Here is a 27,536-nt window from a genome sequence, read left to right on the forward strand (position 1 = left end):
ACTACTTACCGTACATGGCCAACATTGAATACTGGTGGAGTTGGAGGGGCTGTTTTTGAATTCTGGGAGTTGTAGTTTATTTTATTTATTTACTTACTACTTTTATATCCCGCTCTTCTCACCCCGAAGGGGACTCAGAGTGGCTTACAAATCAAATGAACATACAATATAATATTAGCATAGCACAATATAAGCATTAAATTACTATATTGTACTATATCATTATATGGTAATCTTATTAGTATTACATTTAATATATATTAAATATAATATTTAATATATAAGGAGCCTCCAGTGGCCCAGGGGATAAAAGCCTTGTGACTTGAAGGTTGAGTTTGCTGACCTGAAGGCTGCCAGGTTCGAATCCCACCCAGGGAGAGTGTGGATGAGCTCCCTCTATCAGCTCCAGCTCCATGCAGGGACATGAGAGAAGCCTCCCACAAGGGTGGTAAAAACATCAAAACATCCAGGCGTCCCATGGGCAACGTCCTTGCAGACGGCCAATTCTCTCACTCCAGAAGCAACTCCAGTTGCTCCTGAAACGAAATATATATACAGTAGAGTCTCACTTATCTAAGCCTCGCTTATCCAAGGTTCTGGATTATCCAAGGCATTTTTGTAGTCAATGTTTTCAATATATCGAGATATTTTCGTGCTAAATTCGTAAATACAGTAGTTACAACATAATATTACTGCGTATTGAACTACTTTTTCTGTCAAATTTGTTGTATAAAGTGATGTTTTGGTGCTTAATTTGTAAAATCATAACCTAATTTGATGTTTAATAGGCTTTTCCTTAATCCCTCATTATCCAAGATATTCGCTTATCCAAGCTTCTGCCGGCCCGTTTGGCTTGGATAAGTGAGGCTCTACTGTATATAAAATATATAATTAATATTACTATATTGTATTATTTGTAGTATAATATTGTATTCCATAGTTTACCAACACTCAGAGAGTACTCTATACCAAACTGGTCATGGAACTAATAAACTTACCACACATACCCAACTTGCCAAACTTTGAATACCGGTGGGGTTTCGAGTAGACTGAACTCAAAGGTTGGGAGTTATAGTTCACCCACATCAACAGGATTTGCTATCTGTATCCAGAAAGTAAGATTCTTGAACAATGGACGGGGGAATACTGAGTCCTCTTCTGGGAGATAAAGTGGGGTATAAATATAATAATAATAATAATAATAATAATAATAATAATGACAACAACAATAATGTGCTGGCAGAACGAACTCTTGTCTGCTTGAGGCAAGTGTGTATGTTGCAATTGGCCACCTTGATAAGCATTGAATATGCAATGCTATTAGCTATTCAATGCTAATCAAGCTGGCCAATTGCAACATTCTCCCACCCTGGATATCATTCCACAGATATATAAACCCCACTTGCCTAGTTTCCAACAGACCTCACTACCTCTGAGGATGCCTGACATCGATGTGGGTGAAACGTCAGGAGAGAATGCTTCCGGAACATGGCCAGACAGGCTGGAAAACTCACTGCAATTCAGTGATTCCGGCCATGAAAGCCTTCGATAACACAATAATAGTAATATAATAAATATAATAACAATATAATATGATGTTGCAGGATGTCCCGCAAAATTGTATATAAATAATAATAATAATAATAATAATAATAATAATAATAATAATAATAATAATAAATATAATAAATATAATGTAAGTGTGGCATGGGCAAACTTGGGCCCTCCAGGTGTTTTGGACTTCAACTCCCACAATTCCTAACAGCCTACCGGCTGTTAGGAATTGTGGGAGTTGAAGTCCAAAACACCTGGAGGGCCCAAGTTTGCCCATACCTGCAAAGACAAAGTTTTTGCAGTTTAATCTACTTTCTCCCATGTCTTTATGATAGAACCAATTAGGAAATTACATTGAAAACCCAGGAACAAAGATCATAGTGTTACATAGTGTCATCACAACAATAAAGGTCAGGCTATTTGCTCCAGACTCCGCACATGCGCAGAGTGCCAGGCTCCAAACCTTGTTGGGAAGTGACGTCACCCTCCGCGCGGCATCCTGGGAGCTGTAGTCTGAAGGCACAGTCGGGTCCTACTGCTGCTGCTTTCCCCGGCTTTGAGGCCTTTTCTTCCTTCCTTCGCCGCTTCCTCGGAGGCTCCGGCCTCGCTCTGCTTTTGTTTCAGCGCCGCAGCGAGGAGATGCGATGACAACGTCCGCCCTCCAGGTAAGGCCGCCACCAACCTTCCCCCCTTCCCCGGCCACCAGTCTACGCGAGTCCCCGGCTTTGCGGCCTTCCCTGGAATTTCATCGGGAAAGGCGAGCCCAGGCCCTCCGCCTCCGTTTTGTTGATTATTTCTATGGCGCCGTCAAAGGACAGTGCCTGGCAAGACGTAGGCCCACAAAGATACATATATTATATGTGTGTATCTCTTTACACACAAATCTGTGAGGAAATTGTTTTCAAAATTCTCTTGGACATATTTTACAAAAGGAAACATGCGGAGGAGGATGCCTTCTTTGGCTCTGGAATGCCAACGGGATTTGTTTTGACAGGATAACAACAATAACAGCAACAATTCATTTTTTCCAAATTTGTGTGTGTGTGGATTTGGCACTTTTTGGAAACAAATATGGGCAGATATATACACAAACATAATATATATATATATATATACATATACACACACACACACACACACATATATATGCACACACATATAATACACTAATATAATATACACACATATATAATACATACACATATATAAACAGATATACACATAGATAATAGATATACACATATACATATGTATATATACATATATATTATATATACACATGCGCACACAAATACATCTATACATAAACAGATAATTTCAGTACAACAGTGAAAAAGAAAGCTTTCAATATTTATATAAACAGATATACACATACAAGTATGTATATGTATAGAGAGAGAGTCTCACTTATCCAAGTTAAACGGGCCACAAATATGGGTAGATATATACACAAACTTAATAAAAAAATATATACACACACACATATATATGCACACACATATAATATATATATATATATATATATATACACACACACACACACACACACATACATATGTATATATACATATATATTATATATACACATGCGCACACAAATACATCTGTACATAAACAATTACAGTACAACAGTGAGAAAGAAAGCTTTCAATTTATATTTATGTAAACAGATACACACATACAAGTATGTATATATATATATATATATATAGAGTCTCACTTATCCAAGTTAAACGGGCCACACAAATATGGGCAGATATATACACAAACATAATAAAATATATACACAAACATAATAAAATATATATACACACACACACATATATATGCACACACATATATAATAGATACACATATATAATATACACACATATGTAATAGATATACATATATATTATATATGCACATGCGCACACAAATACATCTGTACATAAATAGATAGTTTTAGTACAACAGTGAAAAAGAAAGCTTTCAATTTATATTTATCTAAACAGATACATACATACAAGTATGTATATATAGAGAGAGTCTCACTTATCCAAGCTAAACGGGCCAGCAGAAGCTTGGATAAGCGAATATCTTGGATAATAAGGAGGGATTAAGGAAAAGCCTATTAAACATCAAATTAGGTTATGATTTTACAAATTAAGCACCAAAACATCATGTTATACAACACATTTGACAGAAAAAGTAGTTCAATACGCAGTAATGTTATGTTGTAATTATTATATTTATGAATTTAGCACAAAAATATCACGATATATTGAAAACATTGACTACAAAAATGCCTTGGATAATCCAGAACCTTGGATAAGCGAGTCTTGGATAAGTGAGACTCTACTGTATATATACACACATATACACACACACATATAATGTGTGTATGTATATGTATGTATACACACAGTCACACAAATACATCTATACATAAACAGATAATTTCGGTACGACTAACGGGGGGAAAAGGAAGCTTTCAATATATATATTCTATTATATATATCACCTGCAATTCTAAGATGCACCCAGTTTTTACGTGTGTTTACAGAAGGAAAAAAGTGTGCCTTAGAACTGAAGAAATACAATACTAATGTATATACTTGTGTGTATGTATATGTTTATATTATGGCCAGGCTTGTTGTGTGTTTCCTGGGCTGTATGGCCATGCTCCAGAATTATACTTCTGGAACATTGCCATACAGCCTGGAAAACACACAACAACCCAGTAATAATAATGTTTGTATACCTATTATTATTATCTTTATTTGTATCCTACCATTGTCCTCATATGGACTTAAGGTGGTTTAACAATTTAATGACTTGACCCAATACAAATTTAGAAACAAGGCAGACACAACAATTTAAAAAAAAACCCACAATTAAATACTTATCTCATGACTACAAAGTTAAAATAAACTCAAAATTTCATTTAAACGCTAAATTTTAAATATAAAGCCATCAGGAGAGGTGGGTAAAAATACAATTAATGCTGTTGTTAACATCAAACCCACAACTTCCCAGCAGCATATGTATATATACACACATATGCATACACATACTTACATGCACACACAAACACACACATATATAAAAGGCCTAATTCAACATCTGCCAAACGATTTATAAATAAAATACAATTGCAAAACATATAATGCAGTTATATGCATTGGGGACTAAAATGGCTGCCCTCTTCTCCCTGGAGAACAAATCGAGATAAGATTTAAACTTATTCATTAACCTGGAGGAGGGTTTATCTATAGGAAGGAAAGGAATCCTATACTAAGGAGACAAATGAGATTAATTGAGGAAAGAGAGGTAGCCCTTTTGCTCAGCCTCCACAGGCACATTTCTATGATGCCATTCCAGATAAAAACACATATATTACGTTGGACTGTTGTTGCATTTGTGGATAGAAATGGTTTGCTACAAACCCTAAACAAAAGGGCAAAATATCTAAAGACACCGATGCAGAAGAACTCAAAGTAAGGCCTTGTGAAGCGTTTTCAACCATACCTCTTTTGTTCTTGAGGCCTGGAAGTGCTCTTTCCTTCTGCTCTGAAGAAATCTTCGTTTGGTTTAATGTCAGATGAACTTGGAAAGGAACAATTGCTCCGGGAGAAATTAAAATTGTGCCAGGAGAGCATCACAAATTCTCATAAACAACCAAAAGCCCAGGTTGGAAGAGCTCTTTGCAGGCTCCCAGGTGCCTCTCCTTAATCCTTAATGGAGAAACAGAAGCTGGACTTAAAGGGACACTCCCCGCTTGAGGCCTTGGAAGCTCCTCCAGAAGCCAAAACCTATCCATTTTATGGTGCAGACCGCCCTATGAAAAGCAACATCTTAATTTTACAAAGAAACACACGCCTAAGTCAACCAGTATTTTCCTTTATTATTACACACGCTCTTTAATAACTGCTTCCCTGCTCTTTGTTGCCATTTTGCAAAATGACTTTTAACGTTTTTAATGACTTTATGTGATTTGTTTTAACAATGTCAGGTTCAACTCTATTTTGATATTTATTTATATACCATAGGTTTTTTAATTGCTTTTGATGTCTGTGCGCCGCTTGATGAAGAGAGGGAAGTGATAATGATAATCACACTATGTAACAAAAATTGAAAAATGTTCTGTTCTTGGTTTGAAAGTGTTATTTCCTGTTTAATTGTGCGGTCCTTACTTTGACGGTAATTGTTCTCCTCCAGAAACTTCGTTTTTGTGGCTGCCACAAACTTTGTTGAGACTTGATGGATAAAACTAGAGCATAATGTGATGCTGCAGGATGTCCCCCCCACAGAAGCCAAGTTTCTGAAGTTTAGTACACTTTTTTCCATGTTTTTTTTATGATAGAACCAATTAGGAAATGACATTTATAACCCAGGAACAAAAATCGTATTACAAAATGTAATTTTTTTTCATGTCAGGAGTGACTTGAGAAACAGCAGAATTGGCCGTCTGCAAGGACATTGCCCAGGGGATGCCCGGATGTTTTACTATCCTGTGGGAGGCTTCTCTCATGTCCCCATATAGGAACCTGGAGCTGACAGACTGCTCACTCCGCTCCCTGGATTCGAACCCCCACCCTTTCAATCAGCAGTCCAGCCAGCACAAGGGTTTAACCCATTGGGCAACCAAGGGCAACTATAAAATGTAATAATAATTACGTAATAATAATTATATTACTATCATTATTATAGTAATGATGATGATGATAATGGTGATGATAATCCCAATAATTCTACTCAAAAAGCAGCATCACAGGAGTAACTAGGAATAACTAGTCAACATTCGTACCGGTGCCCATTTCCTTATCTGTTGCACTTTTCCTTGTTCTATTAGTTTGATATAGCCATAGGGTCCGCCCCACCCCAAGTTGCTCTCTCATTGTTTGTAGCACTTAGTCAACTACCATGTGTTTACAAAACTCACTCGATGCACTTTGCCCAGTTTGTTTTTACTACCTTTACTTGGGTGCCAAATTCATGTTTTACTATGGTTATGATTTTAAATTTCTTACTATGTAAATGTGTAAAATTTTCATATTTGTGACTGTAACTTTTGATGTGTTTTATTTTGGCTGCTGTTTTTACCTTCAGGGAGATGGAGGCGGGGTACAAAAATAAAGTATATTATTATTATTATTATTATCATCATCATCATCATCGACACAACAACATAGTATGACACAGCAAACGAGATCTATATGCTGGATTTCGTATTACAAAATCACAAGTCGAACACTTCCCAAGCGTTTAGGACTGTGTGATGTATTTTTGGATGATGTGTGCAGATCCCAGTAAGGTGGCCTTTTGCAGTTGACAGATTGTAATTTTGTCAATGTTCATTGTTTCCAAATGCCGGCTGAGGTCTTTTGGCACGGCACCCAGTGTGCTGATCACCACTGGGACCACATGTACTGGATGATGATGATGATTATTATTATTATTAGCCCAGAGCAAAATAGACCTAGCTGGAAGAAAAAGAAGACCCCCTGTTGCCTTCTCTGCTGATCCTGAACTCTCCCATTTTGAAACTCCCTTCTTTCCTTTCCCAGAAAGCCATTGATTTGGTCACGAAAGCCACGGAGGAGGACAAGGCCAAGAACTATGAGGAAGCCCTGCGTCTCTACCAGCATGCGGTGGAGTATTTCCTGCACGCCATCAAGTGTGAGTCCACATGGCAGGGAGCCCATCTCCTTCTGTATTCCCTTGAAGCCTGTGAAAGTAGGTGGGAGGCCAGGCCTGGGGAGGGGGTCCCTTTCTCAGAGTCCGCTTTGTTTACCTTGCAGACGACGCGCACAGCGACAAGGCCAAGGAGAGCATCCGGGCGAAGTGCGCGCAATACCTGGACCGGGCCGAGAAGCTGAAGGACTACTTGCGGAACAAGGAGAAGCAGAGCAAGAAGCCCGTCAAGGAAACCCAGAATGATGGCAAAGGGTGCGGACGGAGAGGCAAAACTTGGGCCCCCCAGGGGTTTTGGACTTCAACTCCCACCATTCCTAACAGCCTCAGGCCCTTTCCTTTTCCCCCTCCGCCGCTTAAGCGGCGGAGGGGGAAAAGGAAGGGGCCTGAGGCTGTTAGGAATGGTGGGAGTTGAAGTCTAAAACACCCAGAGAGGCAACAGAATGGCCTATGGGCCAGACCCATAGAAGACAGTAAGGTATGAGGTTCTAAGGTGTCCCTTCTCTTTGTTCTGACAAACTTTTCCAGGAGTGACAGCGACAGCGAAGGGGACAACCCCGAGAAGAAGAAACTGCAGGAGCAGCTGATGGGTAAGCCATGTCCACTTCCCAATCCTGTCAATGTCTCCCAGAACAAAAAATTGCCACGCTCATGCCATTGCTTGGTCCTTCGCAGGTGCCATCGTGATGGAGAAGCCCAACGTGAGATGGAATGACGTGGCCGGTCTGGAGGGAGCCAAGGAGGCCCTCAAGGAGGCCGTCATCCTCCCCATCAAGTTCCCCCACTTGTTCACGGGTGAGAAGGAGGACTTTCCTTGCCACAGGGAGATCCCCATGTTGGAGAGCGGCAACTGAGTCCATTTCCTCCTCTTTCGCACCAGGGAAACGCACCCCGTGGCGAGGGATCCTCCTCTTCGGCCCGCCAGGCACTGGGAAGTCCTACCTGGCCAAAGCTGTGGCCACCGAAGCCAGCAACTCTACCTTCTTCTCCATCTCCTCTTCGGACCTGGTGTCCAAGTGGCTTGGAGAGAGTGAGAAGTGAGTGAAATGAGGAGGCCCAGCCATTCTCTTCCTCAGTAGTTCGTAGGATGGACACAGAAAGGAGTGGGATGGGACAACTGGGAGGGATCAGATTGTATTTTCCTTCCTGGCAGAACAATGGAGTCAGTCTAGATGGCCCTTGAGGTCTTGCCAATGCTGGGAGTCTGGCACTATAGCCCTAGTTCCCCATGAGCCTGCTATAATGTCTATGGGGTTGCATGGCCATTTGTCGGGAGGGATTGGATTGAGTCTTTCTGCCTGGCAGACCTGGGGTTGGACTGGCTGGCCCTTGGAGGGTCCTTTTCTGACTCTATAGCCCTATTTCTCCATGCGCTTGTTAATTATGAGGTTGGATGGCCATCTGTCAGGAGAGATCGCATTGGGTCTGTCTGCCTGGCAGACTTGGGGATGGACTGGATGGCCCTTGGAGGGTTCTCTTCTGACTCTATAGCTCTATTTCTCCATATGCCTGTTAATTATGAGGTTGGATGGCCATCTGTCGGGAGGGATTGGATTGGGTCTTTCTGCCTGGCAGACCTGGAGCTGGACTGGATGGCCCTTGGAGGGTTCTCTTCTGACTCTATAGCCCTATTTCTCCATGCGCCTGTTAATTATGAAGTTGGATGGCCATCTGTCAGGAGGGATCGCATAGGGTCTTGCTGCCTGGCACACCTGGGGTTGGACTGGCTGGCCCTTGGAGGGTTCTCTTCTGACTCTATAGCTCTATTTCTCCATGCACTGGCTAATGTCTATGATGTTGAATTGCCAGGTCCTCGAAGCCACAGTTTGCGGGCTAGCCTTCTGGGGTGGCCTTCTGCACCTAAAAAGTGGCCATGAACCGTCCCATTTACCTTCTTCTCTCTCATCGCAGGTTGGTGAAGAACCTCTTTGAGCTGGCCAGGCAGCACAAGCCCTCCATCATCTTCATCGACGAAGTGGACTCTCTGTGTGGCTCCCGGAACGAGAACGAGAGCGAAGCAGCGCGACGGATCAAGACGGAGTTCCTGGTGCAGATGCAGGGTGGGTGGCATCAGCGGAGGTCAGGAGATGTTTGAAAGGGAGGGCAATACAGATAGTTGCTCTCTCCACCCGTCCCTTCCCCAGCAAGGCCTTAGTAGTAGCAATGGCTTCTTTCCTGACAGGCGTCGGCAACAACAACGACGGGACGCTGGTCTTGGGCGCCACAAACATCCCCTGGGTCTTGGACGCTGCCATTCGGCGAAGGTGGGTTTCATTCATTGGGGTTAGATTGAAAGCCTTTCTGCCCTGTTTGTTATCTCATGACATAATTCAACCAACACAAGACAAGCAAACCTGACCAAATAGCTCTTTCCAAGGTTAGTTTTGCTTAGCTTTAAGATCAACCTTTGAAACTTCTTCTCCTTGCACCAGAAGGCGGCCTGCTCTCAATGCCCCCCATTCAAGAACCAAGAGCTGTGGAGAGCTCCTCCTTTTTCTCTGCAGAGCCCTCTTCACTGCTGCCTCCTTCTCTTCCTCCAGGTTTGAGAAGCGCATCTACATCCCTCTCCCGGAGGAGCCAGCCCGGGCCCAGATGTTCAAGCTGCACCTGGGCAACACGCCCCACAGCCTGACAGACACCAACATCCATGAACTGGCCCGCAAGACGGACGGCTACTCGGGGGCCGACATCAGCATCATTGTACGCGATGCCCTCATGCAGCCCGTGCGCAAAGTCCAGTCGGCCACCCACTTCAAGAAGGTCAGAGTGGAGAGAAGAGGTCTTTGCTTTATGGGGTGGAGTGGGGCCATGGGCACTGCTGTCCTTGGTGGGCCCTGCCCCATTGGGCCTGTCTCCTCCACTTTTGGGCTCAGAACTTTCTGGGAAACATCTGAGGAGCTTCTGAGGGCCAAAAGGAATCTGCTCCCCTTCATGCATCTCTCAGATAACCAGCTTCGCTCTCACAGAGCCTCCTCTCACAAAGAACTTACACAGGAGCTTCACACACGAGCTTTTACATGAGGCCTTCAGCCTCGAGCTTCTCTCACCAAAGCTTACACCAGGCTTTCTCATATTGAGGCTTCTCTCACACTCCTCAGAACGACACTAGCTTTGGCCCACTTACTCTAACAGGCTTTGGCTTACTCTCCTCAGGGTGATGCGTATTTAAACCTTTCAGTGCTTGACTCACAATTTTGTAATTAAAAATACCTAGTTAATATTTAATACCGTTCGCCGAAAATAAGACAGTGTCTTATATTAATTTTTGCTCCCAAAGCTGTGCTAGGTCTTATTTTCAGGGGATGACTTATTTTTCTATGAAGAAGAATTCACATTTATTGTTGAACAAAAAATGAACACTTATTATATACTGTACAACAGTTGTCACCACAAACCAGCATAACCAGATAAACTGTGAATCCTATCAAGAATTTCTTATTACTACCATTATTTCCATATTCAACTATCTATGGTACGTACATTTACTGATCCTTCATACTCTGATGTTCTGTTCAGCAGGCATGCTTCCAAACAAAAACTTTGCTAGGTCTTACTTTTGGGGGAGGCCTTATACTTAGCAATTCAGCAAAACCTCTACTAGGTCTTATTTCCTGAGGATGTCTTATTTTTGGGAAAACGGTATTTCTGATGTGTAAGTTGCTCTACACTTTCCATATGAATTCCGTGGATGAAATGCAGCATAAGCAGAGTTCTGCCTGCAGGAGTGAATATCTTGGGAGTCCCCAGAGCAGTGTGTGTTATGCTCCATTTCTGTTCAGACTCCTGAAGAGACCCCTCTCGTCATCTGTGTCCTCATTGCAGGTCCGCGGCCCTTCCCGCACGACCCCCGGCGTGACAGTGGATGACCTGCTGACCCCGTGTTCTCCGGGGGACCCTGGCGCCATCGAGATGACCTGGATGGAGGTGCCGGGGGACAAGCTCCTGGAACCCGTGGTCTGCATGGTGAGTGGGAACGTCTGCAGGCCCGCCTTCCCTGGGACCCCCAGATCCCCTGCCTTGGACCCTCATCAGAGACCAGGGCAGATGTCCATGGTGCAAGTTTGGGAACGCCCAGCACTCTGGAGGACAGTCTGATTTGGACTGCGCCTCACAAGAGCCTTCCCAAACACTCCTTCTCTTCCCTTGCAGTCGGACATGCTGCGCTCGCTGGCCACCACTCGCCCCACCGTCAACGCAGAGGACCTCCTCAAGATCAAGAAGTTCACAGAAGACTTTGGCCAGGAGGGCTAGCACCGCTGGGCCATTTTGCCGCAGAGAAAAGGAAGGCCTTTTGTGCCGGTGGCCGGCTGTGCCAAGCTGAGCTTTGCCCCCGTCTTGGCGCTCTGCCCGTCTCTACTTGGGGGGCCTGGTTTTTGGAGAAAGGGGGGAGACGGCGGCACAGCCTCGCAATGCGCAATGGACGCCAAGGTCCCTCCCCCCCTTTTCAGGACACCCCACCTCCTTTACAGTTGCTGTTTTTTTCTTTTTAATTACCGCTGCTTGATTTTGTGTCCATACGAATAAAAACACAGCCCAAACCTGCCGCCGGTCCACAGCCTTTTTCCTGAGGCCTGGCTGTCTCTCTTGACTGGAACAAAATGTATCAGATGGCTCTCCTGTGGCCACTTCTCATCCGTCGGGAGATAAATGAAGAGCAGGGAGGCCTCTCTCTCCGTTGCATCAAACATTTGGACCCAAGATCCAGAGTGGCTCAGCTGCCTTCCTTTCCTTCTACGGCGGCCGCTTGCATGGCTTCCCTTCTGGCTGCAAGAGAACACTGTCTGGATTCCTCCATCCTGCCAGGCTGCAAACAGACTGGAACGGTGCAGATCGGCCTTTCTTTGGTTGCCGCTCTCCCTGCTTTTTCTGGGAAGGATTCTGGCCCAGTTGGGCCAATGATACCACCTGTATCACAGCAAATGGTTGGCATGAGTCTTGCCCGGGGACTGATGTCTAGAGGGAAGGATCGCTGATTCGGTTACGTTCCTTTGGACTGACTCCTTCCTTGTTTCCTCTCTGCAGGCCCCCATTCCTTCCCTAGGGATGGATTTCTTATTTGGATGCCACTTGCACTGCCTCCTACCGCTCCCTATCCCTGGCAAGGCTTTTGCTCCTCCAAAACATTTGGCTTGGCACCCTGCGACACTTAACACACACCCCTCCTGCTTTAGTCCCACCTTAGCATTACTGAGGAAGGCCTGGTGGATGTGTTTGAGAGGGATTTCTAGTGCTAAGGGCTGAGCCGAGCCTTTCTCTCCAGTTCCTGGACCTGTGTAGATCAATGCCTGTCTGGGGAGGGACGGTTTAGAAAGTAATAAAAAGTGTTGGAAACAAGGGCCTGGAGATTGTTGCCTTTATGTATATATATATATATTCATATAGATTTCCTACTAAACAATGCAACGGCATAATTTTTTATTTTATCTCACCTGGGGAAACATCAGAGCCCCCAATCTGCAAGCAAGATGTGCAGGAAATGAAACAGACCAGGAAGGCAGGAAAATATTGTCACATTCACTAATTTTAAAGCAAGCAAGGGCAAAGTTTGTCCCTCCGGGTGTTTTGGATTTCAGCTCCCACCATTCCCTTTCCTTTTGCCCCTCAGCCACTTAATCCCACCTCACCTTGCAGCCTCATAGGCAGAGCACTGAGGGTTTATTGCTGCAGCAGGGCCCACTTTGACAGTATTGCTCCAAAGAGAAACTGGGGAGTGAGGATGCTGCATCTGAACACCCTGCTTTTCACCCCACCTCACCACAGAGCGCAAGGGCAACAGACAGTCTCCTGTCGCTGCCTCCGCCCACCTCCAGTCACTCGCGGACATCCGCCCAGCGCACACTGGTGAAGGTCCTGCTCTCCATCCTGTCGACATAGAGGATTCCCTGCAGGTGGTCCATCTCGTGCTGCACGATGCGGGCCGCCCACCCGCAGGCCTCCCAGGAGGACTCTTCTCCCGCTTCATTCAGGCCTTGATCAAAGCAAGAGAGGAGACATGAGAAATTGAACTCCAAAGGGACTCAGGTGCTTATGCTCAGGTAGGGTGCGGGTGGGAAAAAATCAGACCCAATGGTATCCGGGCCAAGAGAGCAAGATGTTCTTGGCTCTAGAAACCTTGACTGAACAATTTCCCTCAAGAGTCATTGTCCAAACCACTGCACCACCTCCTGCCTCCCTTCCAGGGCAAGGGTTTGTCAATCTACACTGAGTATTTCACACACTTCAAAGCTAGCATCAAACTGCTATGATTTGACAACAAATGCACAAAAGAATTAATTAATTTAATTTAATTTACAGCATTTATACCCTCACCCTTCTACAATTAAAAACTTAATTGTAAAAACATCACAGTACCTATACCTCAATTAATAATACAGTTTAAAATGCAATATAAAACTTAAAACACATATGTAATTAAATCCATTCATCCAGAACCTTGCGCAAAAACCTTAATTCGTACCACACAGCCATGTCTTTAAAGCTTTTCTAAAGCCCAGCAAAAAAAAGCCCCTTAATACATATCAGTGCTCTGTGGTTTGAGTCAACCCCATCTGAGTAGTCAAACTGGCTCCAGGATTTCCAATGGAATCATCTACATTCAATGATTAGATGGGTCTGCTATATCGACACCAGGCCTGGGCAAACTTTAGCCCTCCCTCCGGGTGTTTTGGACTTCAACGCCCACAATTCAAAACACCCGGAGGGATGGCCAAAGTTCGGCCATGCCTGTGATAGAGCCACATTCCATGCTGATGCAATTCCCCAGTGTCGACCCACCTGCAACCTGGACAGCCAGGAATCTCGGGACGCAGGCGGAGAAGCCGTGGACGCTCCGGCAGCCCTCTGGATGGGAGACCACCTGGGAATCGAGGACCCGCATCGTCGGGTTGATGAAGACCCTCAGGGGGAAGGGGGCCATCTGGCGGGCCTGGCGCACATCCGGAGGGTGCTCCTCCAAGAGCCTCGTGGGGTATTCGGCCACAAAGACCCGGAGGGGGACGCCCACCTGCGGGGCGCTGAGGGCCACGCAGCGCTCCCTCCGCATCAGGCGCACCAGACTCTGGATCAGGGCCTGCACGTCCTTCCCGGTGACCTGCGAAGGCTCCACAGGAGCAGCCAGGGAGCGCAGGACAGGGTCCCCCACTTGGCAGACGCGGCTGAAAGGGGGCACGGGGGGCTTCAGGACCTTGCGGCGGAGGTACTGCCAGTAACTACGCTGTTTTGTCGCAGGAGAGGAAGAAAGGGAAGAGGAGGAACGGATGCAAGGATTGTCCAGAACAATCCGGCTCAATGCTGTCAGCGCTCCAGGCTTCGGCCAGCAAACCGCCATGACGGCTCTGTCCAGCTGCCTGCAAAACAGAGACCGGAAAGGAATTATTTGTTGGGAATGCAGAACAATCAATTAGGAAGAAAACATGGGAGGTTGCTAAGGTAATGGATGACCACAGCAAGAACTGTTTGTTGGGTTTGTGGGCTCATTAACAAAATCCCTGCCCATAAAGGTATACAGTAGAGTCTCGCTTATCCAACGTAAACAGGCCGGCAGAACCTTGGATAAGCGAATATGTTGGATAATAAGGAGAGATTAATGAAAAGCCTATTAAACATTAAATTAGGTTATGATTTGGGTTAAGCAACAAAACATCATGTTATACAACATATTTGACAGAAAAAGTAGTTCAATACGCAGTCATGTTATGTTGTAATTACTGTATTTACGAATTTAGCACCAAAATATCACGATGTATCGAAAACATTGACTACAAAAATGCCTTGTATAATCCAGAACCTTGGATAAGGTTTGCACTTCCAAGAATTTGCAGCACTTTATCAGTCACCTCATGTTTACAATATTTATATGGTGCACCTTACCCAGTCTACTTTTACAACCTCTCTGTTTTAATCCATGTTTTTATTAATTCTTGTCATTTGTTTTTATTGGCTAATGTTTAGATTTTTATAATTGTGCATGTCTTTTGTCTATTGTTGTGTTTTATATTGCTATTGTTTTGATTCGGGCTTGGCCCCATGTAAGCCGCCCTGAGTCCCCTTTGGGGAGATAAGAGGCGGGGTATAAAAATAAAATTATTATTATTATTATTATTATTATTATTATTATTATTATTATTATTATTATTATTAGCAAGTCTTGGATAAGTGAGACTCTACTGTACATGTAATATTGATAATATTATAATGTAATACAATATAATACTAATAATACAATTAAAGTTATTATTATTATTATTATTATAAGCGAGTCTTGGATAAGTGAGACTCTACTGTACATGTAATATTGATAATATTATAATGTAATACAATATAATACTAATAATACAATATAATAATTATATATTATTATTATTATTATTATTATTAGCGAGTCTTGGATAAGTGAGACTCTACTGTACATGTAATATTGATAATATTATGATGTAATACAATATACAGTAGAGTCTCACTTATCCAAGACTCGCTTATCCAACGTTCTGGATTATCCAACCCATTTTTGTAGTCAATGTTTTCAATATATCATGATATTTTGGTGCTAAATTCGTAAATACAGTAATTACTACCTAGCATTACTGTGTATTGAACTACTTTGTCTGTCAAATTTGTTGTGTAACATGATGTTTTGGTATTTAATTTGTAAAATCATAACCTAATTTGATGTTTAATAGGCTTTTCCTTAATCCCTCCTTATTATCCAAGATATTCCCTTATCCAAGCTTCTGCCGGCCCGTTTAGCTTGGATAAGTGAGACTCTACTGTACATGTAATATTGATAATATCATGATGTAATACAATATAATACTAATAATACAATATAATAATATTAAATATATATTATTACATGTAATATTACATGTAATATTAGAGTCTATTGGTGTGGTGCAATAGGCTGGTATGTACCCTGTTTCCCCGAAAATAAGACATCCCCGAAAAATAAGACCTAGTAGAAGTTTTGCTGAATTGCTAAATATAAGGCCTCCCCCAAAAGTAAGACCTAGCAACTTTTTTGTTTGGAAGCATGCCCAGCGTCTGCGAAACAGAACACCAGAGCATGCAGGATTGGTAAATGTACATACCAGTTGTACATGGAAATAATGGTAGTAACAAGAAATTCATGATAGGGTTCAGAGTTTGTCTGGTTATGTTGGTTTGTAATGACAACTACTGTACAATATATAATAAATGTTCATTTTTTGTTCAACAATAAATGTGAATTCTTCTTCATGGAAAAATAAGACATCCCCTGAAAATAAGACCTAGCACATCTTTAGGAGCAAAAATTAATATAAGACACTGTCTTATTTTCGGGGAAACACGGTAGTGCTAGTGTTGTGCTGTGCTAGTGATATAATACACTGTATATAAATATGATTTGTAAGCCGCTTTGAATCCCCTTCGGGTTGAGAATGGTGGGATATAAATGTAGCAAATAAATAAATACTTCCTTCTGCAAGTTAACTATCCTGAGTCAAGGTGAGTAGATAAATAGGTACTGCTTAAGCAGGGATATAATATTAAATTATGTGTAGTACAGGCCTGGGCCAAGTTGGGCCTTCCCTTGAGGTGTTTTGGACTGCAACTCCCACCATTCCTAACCGCCTCAGGCCCTTTCCTTTTGCCCCTCAGCCGCTTAAGCGGCTGAGGGGCAAAAGGAAAGGGCCTGAGGCGGTTAGGAATGGTGGGAGTTGCAGTCCAAAACACCTCAAGGGAAAGCCCAACTTGGCCCAGGCCTATTCTAGACCAAGTTTCTCTTCAAATGTCACTGAATGGGCTTTGAAGTTGGGGGAAAAACAACATTTCTTTCCTTCCTACCTGCCGCCACGCTCTCAATGGATTCAGATTCACCTGCCAGGCGCCATTGAAGAACCCGGAAGAAGCGGGGGATGCTGGGAAATGTAGTCTTCAACAGCTCGCAATGGGGAAAACGCGCGCCCTCTAGCGGCTGAAAGAGGCATCTTCACAAAAAACAAAAACAAAACCCTGCATCCATTGTGGAAGGCTTTCATGGTTTGCTGAGTTTTCTAAGCTGTCTGGCCATGTTCCAGAAGCATTCTCTCCTGACGTTTCGCCTGCATCTATGGCAGGCATCCTCAGAGGTTGTGAGGTCTGTTCGAAACTAGGCAAAATGGGGGTTATATATCTGTGGAATAATGTCCAGGGTGGGAGAAAGAACTCTTTTGTCTGTTTGAGGCGAGTGTGGTTGCAATTGGCCACCTTGATTAGCATTGAATAGCCTTGCAACTTCAAGGTCTGGCTGCTTACTGCCTGGAGGAATCCTTTGTCTGGAGCCATTGTATTTTATTGTACTATCCACTGGTTGTCGATAAGTTTCCGGTCCCAATTCAAAGTGCAATTTTTTTTTAATCTTGATTTTTTTTTAATCTTGACACATTGGCCACCCAGTCCGTGATTCTGGCCGTGAAAGTCTTCGATTATACAAATTTGAAAAAGAGTGTCTACCTCCATGGCAGCTCCACTTGTTTGTTTGGATGATAAATTGTTTGTATGGATCTTTTAATCAATAGCTACAGCCATATTTTATTGACTCTATTGAATAGAGGTTGCTTTTGTTATTTTTATATGTCTGGCTTTATGTATTGTGTTATTGATTTTATTTCTTGTTGTATTGCATTTATTTATTGTATGGCACCATTGCATGCTATTTTGTAAGCTGCCCTGAGTCCCTATGGGAGATGGTGACAGGGTATAAATAAAGATTATTATTTCAGTAGAGTCTCACTTATCCAAGTCTCGCTTCTCCAAGCCTCTGGATTATCCAAGCCATTTTTGTAGTCAATGTTTTCAATACATCGTGATATTTTGGTGCTAAATTCGTAAATACAGTAATTACAACATAACATTACTGCGCATTGAACTACTTTTTCTGTCAAATTTGTTGTATTACATGATGTTTTGGTGCTTAATTTGTAAAATCATAACCTAATTAAATATTTAATAGGCTTTTCCTTAATCCCTTCTTATTATCCAAGATATTCGCTTATCAAAGCTTCTGCCGGCCCATTTAGCTTGGATAAGTGAGACTCTACTGCATATTATTATTATTATTATTTTATTGTATGACACAGCAAACAAGATAGATATGCTGGATTTCGTTTCACAAAATCAGAAGTCGAACACTATTATTATTATTAGCCCCCAGTGGCGCAGTGGATTAAGTCGCTGAGCTGCTGAACTTGCAGACTAAAAGGTCGGTGGTTCGAATCCGAGGGGGGGGGCAGGCGGAGCTCCCACAGTTAGCCCCAGCTTCTGCCAAACTATTTATTTATTTACTACATTTATATCCTGCTCTTCTCACCCCAGAGGGGACTCAGAGCGGCTAACAAATCATTACATACAATATATTATTAGCATAGCACAATATAAGCATTAAATTACTATATTGTACTATATCATTATATGGTAATATTCTTAGTAATACAGTAGAGTCTCACTTATCCAACATAAACGGGCCGGCAGAACGTTGGATAAGCGAATATGTTGGATAATTAGGAGATTAAGGAGAAGCCTATTAAACACCAAATTAGGTTATGATTTTACAAATGAAGCACCAAAACATCATGTTATACAACAAATTTGACAGAAAAAGTAGTTCAATATGCAGTAACGCTATGTAGAAATTACTGTATTTACAAATTTAGCACCAAAATATCACGATGTATTGAAAACATTGACTACAAAAATGCGTTGGATAATCCAGAACATTAGATAAGCGAATGTTGGATGAGTGAGACTCTACTGTATTCCATTTAATATGTAATATATATTCATATTAATATGGGGCTCCTGGTGGCACAGTGTGTTAAAGTGCTGAGCTGCTGAACTTGCGGACCAAAAGGTCCCAGGTTCAAATCCCAGGAGTGGAATGAGTGCCTGCTGTTAGCCCCAGCTCCTGCCAACCTAACAGTTTGAAAGCATGCCAATGTGAGTAGAACAATAGGTAGCGCTCCGGCGGGAAGGTAACGGCGCTCCATGCAGTCATGCTGGCCACATGACCTGGAGATGTCTATGGACAATGCCGGCTCTTCGGCTTAGAAATGGAGATGAGCACCAAGCCCCAGAGTCGGTCACGACTGGACTTAACGTCAAGGGAAACCTTTACCTTTTAAATATTCAAAAGTTCAGTTCAAAAGCATGCAAATATGAGTAGATCAATAGGTACTGCTCCAGCAGGAAGGTAACGGGGCTCCATGCTGTCATGCCCATGGCCGCATGACCTTGGAGGTATCTATGGACAATGCTGGCTCTTCAGCTTAGAATTGGAGATGAGCACCAACCCCCAGAATCGGACACGACCAGACCTAATGTCAAGGGGAAAGCTTTGCCTTTATCTATGGCAGCTACACTGTTAAAATAATATATTCATTTATTTTAGGATTTCATTGTATTTGTCCTCTTTAAATCAAGGTAGGGCAGAAAGAGGCTCCGTGAACAGTCTGTGATGGGGCTCCTGTTTCGCTGCTTCAAGAATCCACATGCAAACCGTGTTGATTGTTCAGATTCTTCTTCCTTCGCATTCCCAGGCCTGGCGTCTTGACAGAGCCACGAAAAGCCAGGCCTCACCCCTCCTCTCCTTGCAAAGGAAGCCCAAGATCGAACCGTCGAATCTCCAGTTGAGTATTTAAGCCCCAATAATGAACCACTCTCCAGTAAGAGGAGGCCCTCATCTACGCAGCGTCGCCAGAAGGAGCGCTCCTCTCTTCCGCCTCCGGAAGAGCAACAACCGTGGGCTCTGCGACCGGCTTTGAGTCCGAGACTTCCAAGGGAAGCGGAGGGCTCTCTTGGGCCGGGGCTTCCTCCTCCTCCGCAGGCAAAGGAAGGGCAGTCTCTTTCTCAGGAAGGATGGAGGAGAGCAGATCTCGGACCGGACGCTCGTCCACGCAGCCCAGGCTCCCGTATTTGTGCAGCTGAGTCGGAGGAACCCCTGGGAGAAAAGAAGGAAGACAGAAAGAGAGAAGGCATTCAAATATTAAGTTATGCAGAGAGCATTCCCCTTGAGGCCTGAGTGGCTCTTCGTTTATGCGTTTGTGGGGCCCCGGAAATTGAAGATTTGCCTCACTATTTGTTTTCCTGCTCTCTGTATTCTGAGCCAAGAACTAAAATCCTGGGGCCTGTTCTTGATCTCCTTCAAACCAATACTCTCTCAGAAAAGATTTTCTACTTTTTGTCTGACACTAACCCTGTGGTTACTCACAAGGTGTCTCTTTTTGCCCGGGCAGCACAGAAAATCCGGACAAGATTAATTTCTGATATTGCAGTCGACTGTGCTGCGGATGGTTTTAACCTATAGTGGCTGTTTATATCCAAGGTGTTCCCTGCTTATGTTTTAATACTGCTATATTTACCTGGTTTTACCTGGTTTTTAATTATGCAGGTGCTCGTCCATGCAGTATCTTATATAGTATTTTAAAGGCATATCTTGCCACTGATATATGTAGCATTTTAATGATTTATATAGTATTTTAATGGTGTATTTTATACTGTATTTAATAATCTGATTTTCATGTATTTATTTGTTAGCCTTTTATGTGAATCAAATAAAAAACTGTCAGCAACTATTAGAGTGGTGTCAGAGTCCCACTCTGTTCTTCTGCTTTGGTCAGGTCTCTTTACCTGGGGCCAGGCTGTGGCGCAGGCTGGTTAGCAGCCAGCTGCAATAAATCACTCTGACCAAGAGGTCATGAGTTTGAGGCCAGCCCATGTCGGGGTGAGCACCTAACAATTAAAAATAAAATATAGCCCCTGCTTGTTGCTGACCTAAGCAACCCAAAAGATAGTTGCATCTATCAAGTAGGAAATTTAGGTACCACTTATATGTGGAAAGGCTAATTTACGACACCATAAAAATCACCCAGCCGCCATTGGAATGAGCAAGTGCCATCGCAGTGGATGAAACAACTGCTCTCCCTGTGGCCAGAATCAAGCATACCCTCAGGAAGCTGGAAGTTGGAGAAGGTTTAAATTGCCTCTGCCTCTGTCTCTGTTCTATGTTATATGGCATTGACTGTTTGCCTTATATGTGTACAATGTGATCTGCCCTGATTCCCCTCGGGGTGAGAAGGGCGGAATATAAATACTGTAAATAAATACAATAAATAAATAACAGCCTCCAAGCTGACCAGGTGGATCGTCTGTGGAGCCACAGGACACTGAACTATGACCTGCCCTCCTCCAACAGCCCCTTCAATGTGACTCCCAAGAGGTTCCATCTTTGGAAGCTTTTAAGCAGAGGCTGGATGGCCATCTGTTAGGACAGCTTTGATTGTGCTTTTTCTGCCAGGCAGAAGTGGTTGGACTGAACGACCCTTAGGAGCAAAGAGAACCCTACCCAGCGTCTGTGCCAGTTGAGCAGCTGGGAAAAGGAGCGGGAGGCAGCGGTTGAGGTAGGGCACCAAGTCTTCCAGGAACGCGGTGCAGAACTGAACGAAAAGCTCTTGCTCTCGGCCACTGAAGGCCATGGACTCAGCCCGATGGAAAGCCAGGATGACCTTGGCTACCTGCAAGGAAGAGACACGGAGAGCGGGATTGGAATGACCACAGGATGGACACCGAGGGAGAGAGCACAGTTCCACCAAGGCTCCAAGTGGACAGCCTTCTCCCACAAAGTGAAAAGCCCCAAGGGATGATGGCATGTGCCGCTCCCTGAGTTGGAGACACAGAAAGACAAGGAAGGGAAGAGCCATGGATTGCAATGGACAAAAGTCAGTGACTCAGGCAGCCATTCCCAAACCCTCCAAGAGTTTGGGATTTCCTTTCCCATGAGCCTCAGCAAGTTTGACCAGTGGCCAGAGCTTCTGGGAGTTGAAGCCCAAAAACCCTGGAGAGCCAGAGTTTGGGAATCACTGGGGAATGACATTCCCTCTTGGGAACAACCCTCTTCGACACATGCTTTTTTCAACAAAAAAAGGAAAAAAAGGCCCTCCTAGGCTTAAAATAATACTAGCAATAATAATGCACTGTTACCTTCCCACCAAAGCAGTATCTATTGATCTACTCACATTTGCATGTTTTTGAACTGCTAGGTTGGCAGAAGCTGGGGATAACAGTGGGAGCTCATCCCGCTCCCCAGATTTGAACCACTGACCGTTCAGTCAGCAAGTTTCGCAGCTCAGCAGTTTAACAATAATATAATATATTAATTATAACAATAATATATTATAAAAGAAACTGAAGAAATAGAAGAAATTTGCCCCTTCGAGGAAAAGGCCAGTGGGAAATCCAAAGAACCCTTCCTAATAATGTCATGTTCAAAGCCAGCTGTTGGTCAAGACCATTTTGCGCTTTATCAGTGAAACATCTCAAATGCTCATTTACCTGCAATATCAGAGCTTTCCCCTTTTCCCTTCACTGCAGATAATGTATGGATTTCCTCCCTACTTTTCTCAAGGTGCATATGATTAAACAGTGCAAAGCAAAGGCTAAAATGAAACAGGAAGAAGAGGGGGGCCAACCTGGAGAAGCGCTTCCTCCACGGCTGCAGCCACCTCCGGAGCCAGGGCCACCGGGCAGCATAGGCGCAAGTCATTGAAGGCGGCCAGGATGCCGTTGAGGAAGCAGGCCAGGGGTGGGAAGTCCAGGAGCCCCATGGGGGGCTGCAAGGTCCCTGGCTGCGCAGTTTGCCCCACGGGAGGGGTTGGAAGGGCACTGCCCAGGACTGCCGGGGCCGAGACCAATGTGTAGCAGTCCATCTCCTCTCGGAATCTGCTGGCGGCTTCTTGCGTGGCCTTCTGGAAGGCAAGGAGTGCTGCGCGCTGGAAAATGGGGACCAGCTGGCCTCGGAAGTCAGCCCCCACCCGGCTGAAGGAGAGGCCAAAGTACATGCACTGGCCCAGCAAGGAGTCCAGCCGGCCGCCGGCCCCCCGCTGCAGGTCGCGCTCCAGCAGCAGCAGGAACTGGGAAACCTTCTGCAGGACCCAGCCGTGGAAGAGGGCCCCCTCGCCCAGGGCCTCCTGCTGCCCGGGGACCGGCACCAGTGGCTCCTCGTCAGCAAAGATGGCTCGATACTGGGTGACCACGTCAAAGAGGTGGACGCGGCAGGCCTCCACGGTCTTGGTCACGTGAACGTAGGGGTCCTCCTCGGGGATGGCGGCCAGGACGGAGCGCAGCCAGGCATCTCGGGCCTGCAGGAAGGTGATGCGCAGCTCCGCCTCCGTGAAGACATCCATGCAGCGCAGGTAGCCAATGACACGCAGGCAGGCAGGCAGCGGGAGGTTAGTGCGCAGCTGCTGGATCAATTGGGTCAACATCAGCTGGGAAGATTGGCGCACCTCAGCCACGATGCCCTGCGGTGGAGGAGGAGAATCACATTAATCACTCCATCTACATCCAGATCAAAGGTGGGCAGGCCTGGTTAGAATCCTAGAGCTGGAAGGGACCTCTAAAGCTGTTGCATCACACTGCTCACTCATGTCCATCTTGACATCTACTAAAGCCCCTTCTACACTGCCCTATATCCCAGGATCTGATCCCAGATTATCTTCTTATCATAAATTATATGGCAGCAGAGACCCATATAATCCATCTTATTTATTTATTTATTAACGACATTTATATCCCGCCCTTCTCACCCCAAAGGGGACTCAGGGCGGCTTATAAGTTATATATACATACAATATATTATATTATTAGTATACCACAATATAAGCACTACATAAGCATTATATATTATTATATTGTACTATACGATTATATTGTAATATTATTAGTAATATTACATGTAATATAAATATACAATTATAATAGTGTATTATTATTATTATTATTATTATTATTATTATTATTATTATATTGTGTTACAGTTCAAAGCAGATAACCTGGGATCAGATCCTGGAATATAAGGACAGCACAGATGGGCCTAACACTCCTAGATGAGAGCTTTGCTGGGAGATCAAACCACTGGGTCATTGGGGTCAAGCCAAAGAGACCAAGCAGTTAAGCCAGTGCAAAGGCCACCACAGATGTGCTTGCTGGATCTTTCTAACCCCATCCCACCCCAATTAGAGCAGCTCCTCCTCCTAAAGCACCTGGATGACGGGAATGGAGGCGTGCTTCTTCTCCAGGCGGCGGACGTAAGCCACCAGCTCCAGGGCCTCCTCGTAGTACCCATTGCGGACGCAGGTGTCCATCAGCTGAGGGATCTCCAGGATTTCCAGGATCTCCGTGTGGCGGTTCAGGGTCAGGTTGTTCATACGGCGGCTCTGCGCAATCTGCTCCGCCTCCCGCATGAAGTTTCTGGAGGAAGAAAAGGAGCCAGAATGAGTTCACACACAAGCCTCCCAGGAAAAGAGAGATGGGCGATCTGTCTGAACCTTTAGATCTCCAGCTTGGTGGCAGCTCCTGCCTGGCAGAGAGAAGGGGGTAGGACTGAATGGGCAACAGTACCTTTTTTTTCAAATTTGGTTACATAGTGTTCTAGGCCCCCTAAGAGTCCAGACTGGTGGCCATCTGTCGGGAGGGCTTGGACTGTGTCTCTCTGTCTGGGAGACCTGGATTGGGCTGGATGGCCTTCCTACTCTAGGATTCTATGGTTCTATAAGGGTGTGAAGATGTTCCTTTTCGCGGAAGAGTTTAATTAAGCCAAACAAGTGGTAGCCAAAGCTCTGACTTTTTATCTTGATTTTAATATTCACACTGTTTTAATTGTGTTTGCAGTTTCAAATGTTTATGTTTTAATGGGTTTGTTTTCATTCTGTTGTAACCGCCTTGGGCCTGTGCTCAGAAAAAACTGGGATATAAATTTCTCAAATAAATAATAAAATATTATTATTACTATTGAGGATGGATGGCCACTAGCCGGGAGGGCTTGGACTGTGTCTCTCTACCTGGGAGAACAGGGTTGGGCTGGATGGCCATTCCCACTTTAGGATTCTACAGTTCTACGGTATTATTATTACTACTATTGAGGACCGTGCTCTGACTTACAAGAAGCACTGCTTTTCTACAAAGCAAAAAGTAGGTGTTAGAAAAAATATCATATGAAAGCTGACTGGCACAACCTGGGGATCACAGCCAGATACAGTGAAGATATTGCTACTACATTGTGGTTTGCTACTCTGCTGCTGAATACGCATGCCCAGCGTGGAACACATCTCAAAACATTAAAACAGTGGGTGTGGCTCTTAATGAGACATGCTACATCATCACAGGATATCTATGCCCAACATCACTGGAGAAATTATACTGTTTAGCCGGTACTGCACCACTTGATATCTGCCAGGAAGTAGCAGCCAGCAATGAAAGAACCAAGACAATGACATCTCCGGCCCATCCTCTGTTCAGATATTAGCCAGCATGCTAATGCCTTAAATCAAGAAACGGCTTCCTAAGATCTATAGAGATCAGGAAGTAGCAGCCAGTAATGAAAGGACCAAGGCATTGACATATCCAGCCCATCCTCTATTCTGATATCAACCAGTAAGTCAACGCCTTACATCAAGAAATAGCTTCCTAAGATCTACAGGGATACTTGCAGAAACACCTCAGCAAGTGAGAGTCCAAAAGTGGCAGGCTAAAAGCCGGAACTTCAATCAATGGATGATAGAGTTGGAAGAGACCTCATGGGCCATCCAGTCCAACCCCCTGCCAAGAAGCGATTTCCTGCTTCTTGGCAGGGGGTTGGACTGGATGGCCCATCAGGTCTCTTCCAACTCTACTATTCTATGATTCTACTGGATGAGAAACTCCCCTCTGGTCACACAGAAGACTGGGTGACGTGGAAGGTGCTGAAAAGACTGCGCTCTGGCACCACAAGATGCAGAGCCAACCTTATGAAATGAGGCCACAAAGTGTGGCGAAGAGCAAACCACAGACCAGACTCCAAAGCGGTCTGAGCCCTGCCACATGCACAAGGGAGGACCTTATTATGGCAACGCCAGAGGCACTCCAAGTGGCCAGATTCTGGTCAAAGGAAATCTAGTACAATGCTAAGTTTTTATGTACCTTTAAAAATACACACATATAATATATATATACACACACAAATATATATTTATACACACACATATATAATACAGTAGAGTCTCACTTATCCAAGCTAAACGGGCCGGCAGAACCTTGGATAAGCGAATATTTTGAATAATAAGGAGGGATTAAGGAAAAGCCTATTAAACATCAAATTAGGTTATGATTTTACAAATTAAGCACCAAACCATACAACAAATTTGACAGAAAAAGTAGTTCGATATGCAGTAATGCTATGTAGTAAGTAAGGTAAAGGTTTCCCCTGGACGTTAAGTCCAGTCATGTCTGACTCTAGGGGTTAGTGCTCATCTCCATTTCTAAGCCGAAGAGCCGGCATTGTCTGTAGACACCTCCAAGGTCATGTGGCTGGCATGACTGCATGGAGTGCCATTACCTTCCTGCCAGAGCGGTACCTATTGCTCTACTCACATTGGCATGTTTTCGAACTGCTAGGTTGGCAGAAGCCAGAGCAACAACCTGGGACCTTTCAGTCTGCAAGTTCAGCAGCTCAGTGCTTTAACACACTTTGCCACCGGGGCTCTAATGCAATGTAGTAATTACTGTATTTACGAATTTAGCACCAAAATATCATGATATATTGAAAATATTGACTACAAAAACGTATTGGATAATCAAGTACCTTGGATAAGCGAGTCTTGGATAAGTAAAACTCTACTGTACGTCATAACTGTATTCTCAATTTGCTTCTGACATGGTAAGATTATTATTATAGAAGATGGATGGCCATCTACGGGGAGGGCTTGGACTGTGCCTGTCCTGTGTGGTAGAAAGGGGGTGGGTGGGGCTGGATGGCCTCTGGGGTCCCTCCATCGCTCACCGGCAGCTGTGGGCGAAGGGCGGGAGGCGGGCGAGGAGGCGGTCGAGGCCAGCCTCGGTGCCGGAGAAGCCTCTGCGCGTCTGGGCGGTGCACTCGGCGGAGCGGATGAAGGTCTTGTAGTGGGCGAAGGCCAGGGCGCGGGTCTGGGCGCCCAGCTGGGCCCGCTCCTCGGCCAGGCGCCCGGGCTCCCTCCGCAGCGCCTCCAGGCCCAGCCCGGACAGCCGGCCCAGGTAGGCCTCCTCTCCCGAGGAAGGAGAAGAAGCCGGGGCCTGACCTCGCCCGCGGAACAGCCAGGCCAGGAGGCTGGCCTCCTCCAAGTCCGAAGGCCCTGAAAGCCCCGAAGGCCCAGGAGCGGAGGGCTCCTCAAGAGCCGCCATGACGGCCGCGACGTGGAGCAGGAAGTGATCGCTATGGCAACACCGCGGCCACTTCCGGGAGGGGCAGCATTGAGCCACTTCCGGGAGTGGCAGCATTGAGCCAC

The 27,536-nt window shown here is 44.6% G+C and overlaps 2 protein-coding genes across 3 annotated transcripts; one reads left to right on the top strand and one right to left on the bottom strand.

Annotated features, from left to right (window-relative positions):
- Positions 1–2,039: 2,039 nt before the first annotated feature.
- vps4a (vacuolar protein sorting 4 homolog A) lies at positions 2,040–12,564 on the top strand. The gene is made up of 11 exons (XM_003228420.4): positions 2,040–2,219; positions 7,104–7,215; positions 7,338–7,485; positions 7,759–7,820; positions 7,906–8,025; positions 8,111–8,267; positions 9,142–9,290; positions 9,413–9,494; positions 9,771–9,990; positions 11,053–11,193; positions 11,380–12,564. The coding sequence occupies exons 1-11, from the start codon at positions 2,199–2,201 to the stop codon at positions 11,479–11,481; spliced, it is 1,314 nt and encodes a 437-aa protein (XP_003228468.1). The 5' UTR covers positions 2,040–2,198; the 3' UTR covers positions 11,482–12,564.
- A 64-nt stretch (positions 12,565–12,628) lies between these two features.
- Positions 12,629–27,528, bottom strand: cog8 (component of oligomeric golgi complex 8). 2 transcript variants are annotated; one of them, XM_062961628.1, is made up of 7 exons: positions 27,056–27,479; positions 24,282–24,489; positions 22,710–23,540; positions 21,587–21,755; positions 20,029–20,182; positions 19,441–19,451; positions 12,629–13,198 (listed from the first exon to the last, which is right to left on the bottom strand). In XM_062961628.1, exons 1-7 carry the CDS (start codon positions 27,430–27,432, stop codon positions 13,041–13,043), a joined length of 1,908 nt encoding a protein of 635 aa, XP_062817698.1. In that variant the 5' UTR covers positions 27,433–27,479; the 3' UTR covers positions 12,629–13,040. The 2 variants fall into 2 exon arrangements, with proteins under 2 accessions (XP_062817698.1, XP_062817696.1); XM_062961626.1 differs by lacking the exons at positions 12,629–13,198; positions 19,441–19,451 and having other exon boundaries at positions 19,607–20,182; positions 27,056–27,528.
- Between the last annotated feature and the right edge of the window lie 8 nt (positions 27,529–27,536).

The sequence above is a fragment of the Anolis carolinensis genome, unplaced genomic scaffold (assembly GCF_035594765.1).
Source record: "Anolis carolinensis isolate JA03-04 unplaced genomic scaffold, rAnoCar3.1.pri scaffold_9, whole genome shotgun sequence".
NCBI classification, from domain to species: Eukaryota; Metazoa; Chordata; class Lepidosauria; order Squamata; family Dactyloidae; genus Anolis; species Anolis carolinensis.